Here is a 13,042-nt window from a genome sequence, read left to right as displayed (position 1 = left end):
ACTAATACTTTTTTTTAAAACAAAAGGCAGCTAGAACTCAAAGCATAAGTATTACTGGAAAATCAGTTTTAATAATGTATAAAAATAATAACTTAAAAAGGAATGCTTCAACCCTGTCTAGGCAGCAGAACATATTATTGCCCATAAGAGGAGTTCATGTATCCAAGGGCACATGGTAGTGTCTTCTTTTCTTTTGTACGTTTTTCTTGAACAAATGGATGCACACATGTGTCAACACACTTCAGCGCAAAAACAATGGATAGCATCGTATTTGCTCCTTCGCATCCTTGGATTCAGATTCCAAGAAGTATGTGTAGAACGAATGTCTTTCACCAGTACAGAACATCCTTTATGTATTTTTTATTTTATTTGTGTAACTGTTCATGAACGTTATTGGCATTTGGCTTGAAGATAAACATAAATGTCATGATTTATTCTTTGAGCATGTTTTTTGTTCATAGTCCCTATGGCACTTCTATAGAAAATATGAAGTTTTTTCTTCACAAAATAATGATGTTCATGGTTTTCATTTCCACAGTGTTGAAGGATGCGGTTCAATGCAATCAAGGCAATCCTCCCGTGAAACAGCCGACAGAAGACTGCCTGGCACCACCTGCCAGAGTCCAGCTAAAAGTACTTGAGGTTTAATCAAATACATGTTTGAGAGGGGTGCTACTCCGAACTTGGGGAGTTTGCAGAGTCAATATCTTCTCCGTCCTGGTCGTTGGGAGATACTGGTTGTCCCCCCTTAACACGTTTCCATTTCATTCTTCTGTTCTGGAACCAGACTTTCACCTGTAAGAAGAAGAGAACACCATAAGTAAACTAGTTTATGTTGTGTATACATATTGACTCCATACCAGGCAGTCTATGCAATGGCCTATTACTCTGTTGTGTTGCTTTTGGACCATTCACTTTCTGTATTTGTTCGTAATGCACCTGCATACATATGTTTTCTCTGTCCTACTAGCTGCTCTCTGTGAGTCTGGCTTAGACCTCCAGCCTGTAGAGGTCTGTTTCTCATTCAGAACCAAGGGTGATGTCCCTAGGTGCAGAGTCCTGGAAACTGACCATGGGAGAATTCCTGATTCTGTGCTCCGGAATCACCCCTTGGCTAGTTAACGCTGGCCACATCCAGAAGGTGGTGCAGTATATGGATGCTCCTACACATTTCTCAAACCACCTTCCCTTGGTTTCCGTCAGCAAACTGTATATCACCTTCTGGGTGGTCAGAATCCCGCCTCTTAAACGGAGAACTTCACTGGTACATTTTTACAATGGGGAGTGTTAGGAACCATGAATGTACTTATTTCTCAAGAAGAACATATTTTTGCGAGAGAAGGCTCCCTGTCAGCACCAAGGTTCCAAACTACATACATGTAAGAGAATTAAAGCTGCCACATAAAAGAGTGTTTCCTAAGTAGGATACGAAAAGGAAAGGTTACTTGCCTTCAAATAGTCATTAAATGTTTCTTTTTATTGTGAATTAACATGCTAGTCATGCTTCTGCCATCTCGCCACTCTGCTCTCAGTGTATATTTACTAGGAAAATAGTTTCTTGACAAATATTTCTAACATTTAGCTCACCTTTGAGCAACGCTTTCAATGCTTTACTTACACAAACACATTCTTTTATTCTGATTGCATTTATAAAGTATATTTCTACTATGTGTACGGTCTCGAATTGCTTACTGGTACTTTGTAAGAGACGTTAAGATTTGGGTGGGGGGGGTTAAAATGCAGGCGAGAACAGTCTTTAAAACCAGTATTTTGAATTCAAAGAGAGTTGGAAGCATGAATATGATGTAGACAGGGACAGAGGACAGCCTTTGTTTGATGTGATTAGTAGGGACTAGGACTGATCACCTTTTTGATCGATTGATTTTGGATGCTAAAAGCTGCTCCTTGACCTTTTCCTTTGAGTTTGACTTCCATCCGAAAAGCACCACCCCTGCTAGGAAGCTCGTATGAACTCCAGCAGAACATTACACTCACTGCTACGAAACTACATCTAAGGTGGAGCCTGTGTACTCCTTCATTCTGGGTTTCACAGGGCATGATTGTCAATCTTCAGCGCAGGCCCTAGACCGACACAAATACTTTTAAGAAAAACAAGTTGTGATACTCTGAACCCAACAGCAGATGGCAGAAGAGTGCAGAGCATGTGATCTACTGACACACATGCTGCACGCGTCTGCCACAAACTTCATTTTCTAACTAGCACTAGTAAGCACCTATATCAGCAGTTTTTCATCTTACGAAATAATGTATTTCTATGTTAGAGCTTTATAACATATTTTTAAGTGTTGAAAGACTGTACACTTGTGTGATTTTCTTTGTACAAGACTGACATATTTAAGTGCAAATAAACGTTTAAATCATTGACAGATAATTCAGAACACATTTTTGTATTGTCATTTTGCATACACTTTGCAAAAGTATGCATATAGATTCTTGCACAAACGTCTGCATGCAATGCAGCGGAAGTGTGAAATTTAAAGGCCTTTATTTTAACAGCTAGTGGTTGAGCAGATTGTTGGAACAAACAGGCTCTGTGTAATTACCGAGCCAAGTCTAGTCAGGATTATTCCTTACACTTATTATTTACTAAAATGTGGCTTTATAGGACAGGCCAGGTAGGACAAGTGCTGAAGAGGTTTTTAAAAGTGAGGTAGAAAAACGTATATTTATAAGATTTTGAAATCTATTCTGGCTTTCACAGAGTAGTCTATGTAGTTCCTGCCGTGCCAAGGTAACTGTTTTTATTTTTTTGTTTACCTCAGGCAGTAATGAATTGTTAGGTTGCATTATGGACAATCTAGAACTCAGTTGGAATTTTGGAAGGTGGGAGAGACAATATATTTTAGGGGGATATATTTGTTAGGCCCTGGTAGAGACACTGGATTTAGTACTTTAAATTGTTTTAAGAATCTCACGTTTTGTGGGAAAAGAGCTCAGCATATGACAATTAAAATGGTTTCATTAATCGGTTCAATACCTGTCGTTCAGTTAAATCAAGGTTCACCGCTATTTCATATCGCCTCAGCCGGGTCAGGTAGTTATGGTGAGCAAACTCTGCTTCTAGTTCTCGTAACTGCTCCTTGGTGAAGGCGGTCCTCTCCTTCCGCGCCTTGCTGTTCCCCTCCACCTTGGAAGTGGAATCCTGGTTGTCTAGAAGGAGAAAGAATGCATCACAATGATGATCTGGTCTGTGTGCGACTTAGGCTGACATGTTGTCTTCAAGTTGAAAGCAAGCAAAGACAAAACAAGATAAAGGTTTATTTTCTCTGATATTTGAATAGAGTACGAATATATTGGCTAATCTATAATCGTATTTCAAATGTAAAAGGCAGGGTAAGATCTCAAGAGGAAATCATCAAACTTTCCTGTGCACTGTTAGATTCTGAAAATCATCAGAAGCAAAATATAATTGTAAAAACAATCTGAAAATAAGCATTGCATAAACTGTAAAGACTCTCTTCTACCAGTGTGTATTTTTTAATATATATCGTAGTGTTAGGAATGACCGCTGTCTTGCTGCTAAATTGATATAAAGGGGCAGTCTCTGTGGAGCCCATTTGGGATACTGGCAGCTGAGAGTGCGTGTGTTTAGCCCCACCAGTCTTTCCTTAACTTACCAATTCATCACTCTCTGTGGCTGAGTGGCTGATTATTACTATACCAGGCCACATGGCTCCTTTGTGCTGGAAAAATATTGTTTATTATGGACAAGTTGTTCGGTTTTAGGTAAGTATTTCTCAAGTTTGAACTGGCACAAGGGTGAAGAAGGGGACCTAAACCTGCACCAACACAAATCACCTGTAGTGACGTGGGGTTTAAATATCAAAACATGGAACAATAGTACTAATGCAAACTCATAAGAACTACATTGAAACAAAAAAAACTGAAATTCTGTGAGCAAGAATTAGGAAATGCAATAAATTATGAGAATTATTTCTGATACAGTTAAAATATATAATTGCTCCAATTTTTACATTTAGAATACCTATTATTATTTTTTTAATTTCTCACGTAATATTCCAAGTTGTTTAAAGGGGACTAATGCGTTTAATATTGAAAAAAAAGAAATGTAGGGGTATCTGCAAAAAAGATGTAGAACAATGAGAGGGAGTGAGCAGGAGAACTGCATATTACAAACCCGGGTCGTTTAACTGTTTCCTGAGCGCCACCGCACGAGACAGTGGCCCAGACGTTACGCCATGATGTCATTACGAAAACCCTATCCTCGGTGCTCGGTGACATTTTGCAGCCAGGTCTGTGGAATGTTTTGTCTCATCTCGAAGGTTCCCAGTTTTTTTACTCACGAACATTGTTTTCAGAAGTAACAACTTTCCATTGCGGTTTCAACCTCCGACAAGCGAGAATCCTCGCACATTGGCGGGTTAATGAGGCTGCGTCTGGTTACCTCATTGCGGGCCATTAATATGGCGCTCCTGACAGCTCTGGAGCGCGACACAATGGGGGGATATCAGTCGCGCGTAAAATGAAAACAAGCAGCGGAGGAAAATACGTTTGAGGATTCCAGAATGCAAAGAAACTCGATGAAGGAGGGATTAGCCTGTGTCTTGGAAGTGCTTGGGTGTCCTTCAGGGCAAGCTGGTGGCTACCTTCCAATCTGCCGGACTTCCAAATATGGCCTCTAAAGCCAGCTGCTCACAGGCGTGGAAAACTGGCGATTTTTTCCTCATGCAATGTACGAAATTTTTGGGGAAATTGTACATATAAGGCTAAATAAAATTTGCTGCTATGCATAAAGAAATGTTCACGTGCATACTGAAATCATATGAGATACTACTAGGAGATTGGCTCAAGTAGAAAATGTCTTGCAGTTGTGGCACACCTCGCTTTCACAATTCTTGTTAAACATTTTCTGGTCGAAAAAGTCTCCTGCTGGTGAAAATGAGGTGAAAACACCTTCCTAATAGGAAAAGAAAGAGTTTGTGAAGTAGGCAAAATGTGTTTGCCAAAATGGCAATGAGTTTAGTGCATAGCCTCTAATATCCGTGCTAGCTGCAGATCACACCTTCACATCTAAGTGGGGGAGAATAAGCCCTCCATCTTTCTAAGGTTGATATTTTGAGGGATATTAAGTTTAGCTAAAGTAAAAATTGTAGCTTGCATCTCTACACCTTCAAATTGTGAAGAAAAAACTGGTGCACAAGTGAAAAAACTCTAACAACTCAATGAAAGGAACTATCATTAGACGAATCACCCAAGTGAAGGTTTTGAAGAATTTTTAACTTTGGGTTGTACAGTGGAGAAGCCATCATCAAGGATCGTCAGGAAAATGGAGGACACTTTTGGTGAAAAAGTGAGCATTAATGGGGCACATTACAATGGTGCACCATGTGAAGAGATGCAGCCTAGAAGTGGTTGCTGCCCATATCAAGCCCTGAGTAATTTGAAAGATCAGAGGTTTGATCCATAGCACTAGCGGTGACATACTCAATCACTCACTGGCTATCTGGATCATTTTTCCGGGAAAAAAAGAAATTTGTACAATGTCCAGTGGAAGTTTAGACAGCTCAATAGACACTGAGGTACTACCTAACATAAATCGACCTTTACTCAATACCCAGCCTTTATGGCCAAGGTCCGACAGCGATATCTTACTTTGCAGAATGGTCAAAGTCTTACTGTTGAACTAAGTATACTTTTAAAGTCTATCTATATTCAGTGAATATTTTAATGTGAGCGGCTCTATCCTTCTTTGAGTTTTTGGGTGAAGATCGAATGTTTCTTTTTCTGCATCAACACAACCATCAGAACAAAAGAAACAATTAGGCTGCATCCTAGCATGTTATCCTTCAACGCAAAGCACACATGCATCAGCTGTGCCTGCGATCTCAACTTAGAACATTTAAAGAGTCCGTCCAGGTACTATGTCATCATTGTTCTCAAAACCCAAGCTGGCATCACCAAACAAACAAACATTCCAGATTGTATGTTAGTGTTGCAGACGTGCTTAAAGAGAACAGCTTTTTCCTCTGGATGGCCCCTTGAAGATATGACAGTCTGAGTGCAGGATCAGTTTTATTTTTTTGATAAATTGTGCCAGGGTGCATGTGATGCAGCTCTGCTTTGTGTTCTACAACCTACTTTTCGAGCGGTTCATAATCATTCCAGGTGCGTTCGAGACTAGATGGATCAAACCGCGAGCAAGATGGCCTGTATCTCAATATTGGTTCCCAGTAAAATTTAAGACACCTCTTTGCCCTGTTGCCAAGCAGGCAACTCTGCTAGTCGTGTTTCCTACAGAGAGCACCATGACATTGGGAGATAGTTCTACGGGTTGGGGGCCAGTGATAGAGGTCTCATTGTAAAGTGCCATGTTACTAATTTACTTGCCTCCTTACGTGCCAACTCATCTTTCCAATTTATGTATTGGCATTTTTGTATTGGCATTTATATAGCGCACTACTTACCCGTAGGGTCCCAAGGCGCTTCGACCGCTGCAAAACCCTTCCTGGCTTCCCTGAGATGGTCCCTTAATGGGTATCTCCAGGGTGAGACCAGGCATCCCCAGCAGTCTGGTGGGGCTGTTAGTGAAGATGAGGCAAGCTAATGCCCAGAGTTGCCGAGTGTGATCGCTGATCAGAATGGGCACCGAGGCGAGAGAATTATCGAGTCCGCTGACCCTGGTCCAGAAACCTGCCGCGCCGGGAATCGAACCCTGGTCCCGGGCCGTCCTCTGCTCTCGGGTCTGCCGCCTCTAACCAGTGAGCCACACTACTTCACAATTATTGTTCAGCTGATCGATAGCAGCATCTTTAGTGAATCCCAATGCTTGTGATATTTCCCGTACTTGCCTTTAATGAAATTATGATTTTTTTCCCACGCAAGTGAGGAAAATCTCCATTAATTGGAAGTGCTGCACAAATTATCCATACTTCTATTGTTATTGTTTTTTTACGAGCCTTCTTCGCCACAATTCACATATTCACAACTCATAATATGGGAGTCTGTATTCTATGGAGCTGAACTGCTGCATTTGTCTGATTAATGCGACTTTCTGTTCCTTTACGACCTGGCTCCCCTGCCCTCCCTAAAGTTTAGATTGGCCCGATGCGACTTGGAACCTTGGCGTCGAATTGTGGAAAATCTAGCATTTCAAAAATTAACATAGAAATGATTAGCCTGTCCGCCGTCAGGGTTCCTTCATCAGCGCCATCCATCAACGTGATTTCTTTTTTTTTTTTTTCAAAAGAACTCTGTTGTCATCAACGCAGGTCCCGTCGTGACATTTCTAATTACGCATAGCGCTCCCTGCTTCTCAGTCGCCATTCATCCTCCCTCACGTTTGAAGACAAATAGCCAAGCCCAGTCAAACGGCATATTTCTTTCCTATGCTGCCCTCGCCGCGGGAAAGACATCTGTAGGGGCCAACACAAACTTGTTTCTGTGTGCCCTGACATTTCCAAGATGACAGCGCCCATTAATATTAAACGGGAGCGAAAAGAAACCACTTATTCAAGGGAGGGAGGCTCGAGGGCGAATCCGACGTGACCGCTTCCAGACTGCGCGGCGTGAGTGACGGCGTGCGTGCTGTGGGCCCGGGACGGGACTTAAGGGGATGAAGGGAAGAGTGCGTGACTGCGGTAGTATGACAGAGAACAGGGCAGATTTACGTTTCCTGGCGCATCCCTGTAAATCAGCAGGGATGCGCCAGGAAAGATGCGTGACGCAAGTTTACCCTCGCGCCACCACCGATGCGCTGCATTTATAATGCGGCTCATCATGGCGCAAGGATAAACAGATGCGTGTCGCATCTGCAGGCGTGAGGTTGGCGCAGTGCTGGAGTTGTGACGGGGGCGCGACACAACTCCAGCACTGTTTCAACCCTGCCTATGCACAACATGGTGTGTTAAGCCTTATGCTTTCTTCAAGTAGGCGCATGGTTTTGACCCAGAGGCGACTGAAAAGTGTCTGAGTGCACTTTTCCAAGGCTTTCCTGCGACGGAATGCCCCCCCCCTGTGCAGGTTTCATGTTGCGCAGGGCTTTACAATGTGACGCATCTCCCTGCGTCATAGGGCGCAACGTGGCGCATGGTTTACGCCGCCACTGCATCACAGAAGTGACGGAACAGCGGCGCAAATGAGGCACAATGGGCTTGTAAATCTGCCCCAGAGTGAGGGAGCCAGGAGGTAGTAGCAGAGGTAGTTAGGAGTAAAGTAGGAAGTTGAGCGAGCGAAATGAGTGAATGCATGAGGGAGTGACAATAGGGACTTGGATAGTGGCAGTGTGTTTAGGTAGAGTTTAGGGGTGTGCTAGCCTGCCACGTCCTTCTTTAATCGGAAAGTGACTGCAGTCTAGTTAGGGGCTACATTTCGAAGACCTCACCATTCCTCCATCTTAAGTAGGGAATGAAGGGTGTAGAATGGATGGCCGGCTTTGATGGGGTAAGTTCATAGTTGGGGGAGTTGATGTATAGTTTGTCGTTGATGGGCAAGTGCAACTAGGGGTTTGAACAGATGTAGTAGGATTTATGCCACTTGCAATGCCTTTTGGTGTAGCAGCCCCATCTCTAGAGTTTTGAAGCACTACATAAGGGCAATTCAATACAAGAGTATGTGAGTGAGTGAATAAGACGCTTTTCTCAGCACATTTATAAAATAGACTGAGCCAAAAAGGCCACATTTAATAGTGTTTTACTAAAGAAGAATATGTAGACGAGGTGTGAAGCAGGATGTCAGTGACAAAAACACTTCCAAAGTGCTCTTGGCATGGATATCTGCGACTCGGAAGTGTCTTCATACGCATCTCTTGCCCAACGTTTTCTTCCCTGTTTCAAACATTTATCCACTTTTAGAGGTCTTCTTTGGTTACTATATTAGAGGATTTTTCAAATTTAACTTGCAAAATGACAGTCCTGAGATATTTTAAAGAAAACTCATTGATTCATTGAAAAGAAAAATGGTTGTGTGATGGTAGATGTAGGTTAGGGCAGAGGGGAAAATAAGTGAGATGTCTACAGAAATAGCTGTCGTCTAGATTTCAGATTCCCAATTTCATGGCAGTAGAATCATTACTACATATTGTATTCCACTCTTTAAGCCACTCATGTGGTAAGGAACCACTGTATAAATATACTACAGTGCAATGCTAGTGATTCCCCATTTATAGGCAAAGAACCACATAGGGTCCACCTATGGATGCATTATAGTTTTTATATTCTAAAATCTGAAAAAAAACATGAGCATGATGTTTTATTCAACTAGCTCCTGAAATTCAGAATGTTAAATCCTTTTCATCGGAGCTTTGGTGATAAAAAAAGTACCTCATGTCAGAAGGTAGGTGATTACCTGCTTCAGAGCCAACTTCCACCCTAGACAATTTCGGGCACAGAGAGATTAAGTGATTTGCCTAGAATCGCAGGATGTTAAGCTGATGCCAAGACTAAAACCTGGTTCCAATGTTCCAAAGTCAGCTGCTCTGGCCGTTACCCCACATCCCCTCCCTATTTTGCCTAGTTTGGGCAAATTGGCTTCACACAGTAGGATTAGGCAATTCCCCCACTTCGTCTTTCTTTTCTTGAAAAATTAGTGATAGATGGCACACACTCTCCTTTCTTAAAGCCAGACTGGGAACATGTTAACACCAAGCAGTAATGGTGTATAAAGCCCATTAACTCCCTTCACAACAACTACACTTTTACCAAAGGCTCATACATGTATATTTATGCATTTGGTAATGTTGAAATATAGTCAGAAAATAACTATTTTGAGCATCTACACTCAGCAGCAGGTACAGGATCCAGGGTGTTCCGGTCACATATCAAGCTACTGTGTCTGGGACAAACTCATAAGTCTTCCTCAGAGGCCATCTCAAGAAATCCAAAAGCTTCGGCACCCTACATCTCCAGCGACAATGTGGCTACCGGACACATAAGCAAAGAAAAGCAATTTGAAAAAAGGGGAGGGATCCACTCTATTTTACCACTGTACGGGGCTGATTCCAATGCGGTCGGAAACGGCTCCGACCGTTGGTCAGAGCCATTCCAACCGCATCGGAATCAGCTGTTCGGATTCCTTTCCGACTGACCCATTTTGATGGGGTCGGTCGGAAAGGTATCCAAAACGGATTTCCGAATGGCCTCCGATGGGCTCAGAAAGCCCGGCTGCCATTCGGAAATCCTCCATCAATCCCTCAGGCGGCTTTTTCTGGCCGAGGGATTACAAATGGAAGATTCTAACAGCCTTTCTGTGCTGGCCTTTCCAACACAGAAAGGCTGTGGGAATCCGACTTTGGGGGCCCCCAGCTCGGCCCTTATGGGTGTAAGGCCTCCGTATGGAGGCCTAGGGGGCACCTATGGTGCCCCCTGTTGAACCCTGCGCCCCATGGCAGGCACCTTGAGGTACCTATCACGGGGTGCAAGGATGAACTGCACCTCTTCACTTTACACTAAGAGCATACATTCCGGTAGGACTGCATGCTCCCATTGTAAAGAATAGGAATGCGACCGAACAGTGTACAATCGTATCCTAATTCCTGGGCTGGAACCAACAACAGCAGGTCGTTCAATTCCAGTTCCCAAATGATGTAGGACTTACTCCGGTCCATCTGACATCGTAATTGGCCCCTCAGAGTGAAACATACAATGATCAGTGGTACTTTAAAACTGTGTATTCACGTCTACCTGCAAATCAGGCTTCCTTAAAAATTTATGGTGTATTAGTCAATCAGAACTTTTCTTCAGCCTCTTTTCCAGTCTTAAGGTGGTCCATCATATATTGGCATCGTTATAGTACATAGTCTATCAATCACTACTCGAGCACTTCTTTCCCACATATGGTGGTGCAGTGTAAATAAGTTTCTCTGCCCCTTTGCTTTTTTCCCCCTAATGTGGTACATTGCCAATTGGCCTTATCTCTCAATACTTCTTTCACATTAAGCTGCAGTATGATTGATTACTCGCCTTTTCAGTCCCTTAGGTCTCCACTACAGACAGACTTTAGTTGCCTGTTGCTGAAGACCTATTGTGAACAATACTTAACAATGGGATTTAGTTCAGCCCATTGTTTACAATTGGTTGCCTTTTCTTTCATCCATTTGCTTACTTCTTTTATGATGACTTGTATGCCTCTTCATATTTTTGTCTCTCCCCTGGAGCACATTTTATTACCTTCCTTTTGATTGGTGGACTGGTATCCTTCCACTGCTCACATTCAGGGAAAAACTTTTTTATTTTGGTTTTAGCACTCAATGGGAGTGCATATGCTGTCATACTCTCTCCTTCATGTTCTGGTTCCCCCTTCAAATCCCCACACCAATGTGCTGTCTGTGTTGCCACTCATCTCGCAGGCAGCTCCCTGCTTCTTGCCTCATCCCTCCCAGTATGGATTTAAAAAAAAGTATTTTCCTGCATTTACTCGGCCCTCCCTAGCTGGTCATTTGTTCCATCAACCCTGCCTGCTCTCCTTTTCTCACCAGCACCTCCCACCTACTCAAGCACACTGACTATTCCGCCCAACATGTTCCTCCATGTTTCACACCCCTTTTTTGCATTTTTTAAAAACTTTTTTTGGGGCCAGCAGCTGCAGTTTATTGCTGGCCCACTCCTTTTTTTAAAAGTCACTTTCTCTCACATTTTATTATTCTTTTTTTAATTTACTGCTAGAAGATTGCATCTGTATAGTAAAAGAAAAAGAACAAAATTGGTTATCGTTTTATGCGGTATGTGTTTACATGCATTCTTATGTGCCATCACAATGGGTCGCTATAGCATCATGGCACAAACACACGCATGTGTGCTGACGCATGAACGCGTACAAATCATGGACCTTTTTTTCTCATTAGGTCTCGCCTGTCGATGCGCATGCGCATCGAGCTTGCGAGACTATGGGGGCTTATCCACTCTTGAACCAACTTGCAAGGAATCGTGGCGATTCCTTGCAGTGCCCGTGACTTTTAAGCTCAATGCGCATGCGCATTGAGCTTAAAAGCGCGTGCACATCAGTTCCCTCATCCGCACGTCGCATTTCTCCTCCCCCCTCCCCTTCTCTCTTCCCTCCGTCTTGTTTATTTTTTTTTTACCCGCTCCGCCCCCTCCCCTGCCCGCCGTGTCGCATTTCTCCTCCCCCTCCCCTTCTCTCTCTTCCCTCCGTCTTGCTTATTTATTTTTGTACCCGCTCCGCCCCCTCCCCTGCCCGCCGTGTCGCATTTCTCCTCAACCCTCCCCTTCTCTCTCTTCCCTCCGTCCATTGGTCACCTCTCTGCTGTCAAGGTAAATTACATCCGTATACCGGTTTATTTTTTCGTTGGCGCATCCGTTCTCTTTCTTCCTTAACCCAAGCATAATACGTGTGGCCCAGGGCCCCTTACATCCTTCAAATGTCCCTGCTCAGCAGCCCCGCATGCCTTCCCCAGCAGCACCGCACACACGCCCCTCCCCCGCTGTCCCCGGAGCAGCGCGCAGACACCCGCCCCCTCCCCCGGTGACATGTCTCTCGCTGCCTCTGTTTGTGTTGGTGCAGCGAGAAATGTTCTGTCACAATCCCGGGAAATATCACCACCTCCGGGGATTATTTATTAACAAGCGGGCTCCTGCCCCGCCTCTCTCCTCTCCTCATTCGATCTCTCTCATTCGGCTTCTTCTGCTGCTCTCCCCTCCTCTCCTTTCCCACGCTCTCCTCCTGAAAGTCGTCTTCGTTTTGTCTCACAGCTCTCCGTTTACTTTCCTGCCTCCCCCTCTTTCACCCCTTTCTATTTTATATTTCCAATTTTCTCCTTTTTAGTTTTATTTATTCCAGTTCGTGTGTCGCCTCTTTCTTCCTTTGCCCATCCAACCTCCGTTTTTGTTCTTCCTTTTTCGTTACATCTCCTGCCCCCTTTCCAGCTCGTGTTCTTCCTCCCCCTCCCTTGTTCCTCCCCTCCTTCTCGCGTGCACCATGCAGTCCTTCCGCGTCTCACCTCTTTCCCCACTTTTCGACCTGCTAATCTTATAACCATCCTCTCCACTTTGCTGTCTCTTTCTCCACGTGGTCTGTCTCATTTCCCTCGTTCTCTGACTGCCTTTGTCCC

At 43.7% G+C, this 13,042-nt stretch overlaps 1 protein-coding gene across 1 annotated transcript in view; it reads right to left on the bottom strand.

Moving 5' to 3' along the window:
- Positions 1-200: 200 nt before the first annotated feature.
- Positions 201-13,042, bottom strand: part of MEOX1 (mesenchyme homeobox 1) — a 45,362-nt gene continuing 32,520 nt past the window's right edge. Inside the window, exons 2-3 of the mRNA XM_086924010.1 lie at positions 2,999-3,171; positions 201-795 (exon numbers count right to left, since the gene is read on the bottom strand). Of these exons, the coding sequence (XP_086780136.1) occupies positions 673-795; positions 2,999-3,171 (296 nt within the window). The 3' untranslated portion in view covers positions 201-672. The remainder of the gene's footprint in view (positions 796-2,998; positions 3,172-13,042) is intronic.

Source organism: Lissotriton vulgaris, chromosome 5 (assembly GCF_964263255.1).
Source record: "Lissotriton vulgaris chromosome 5, aLisVul1.2, whole genome shotgun sequence".
NCBI classification, from domain to species: domain Eukaryota; kingdom Metazoa; phylum Chordata; class Amphibia; order Caudata; family Salamandridae; genus Lissotriton; species Lissotriton vulgaris.
The sequence above is the reverse complement of the archived record's forward strand: the minus strand, read 5'-3'. Positions and strand labels throughout refer to the sequence as shown.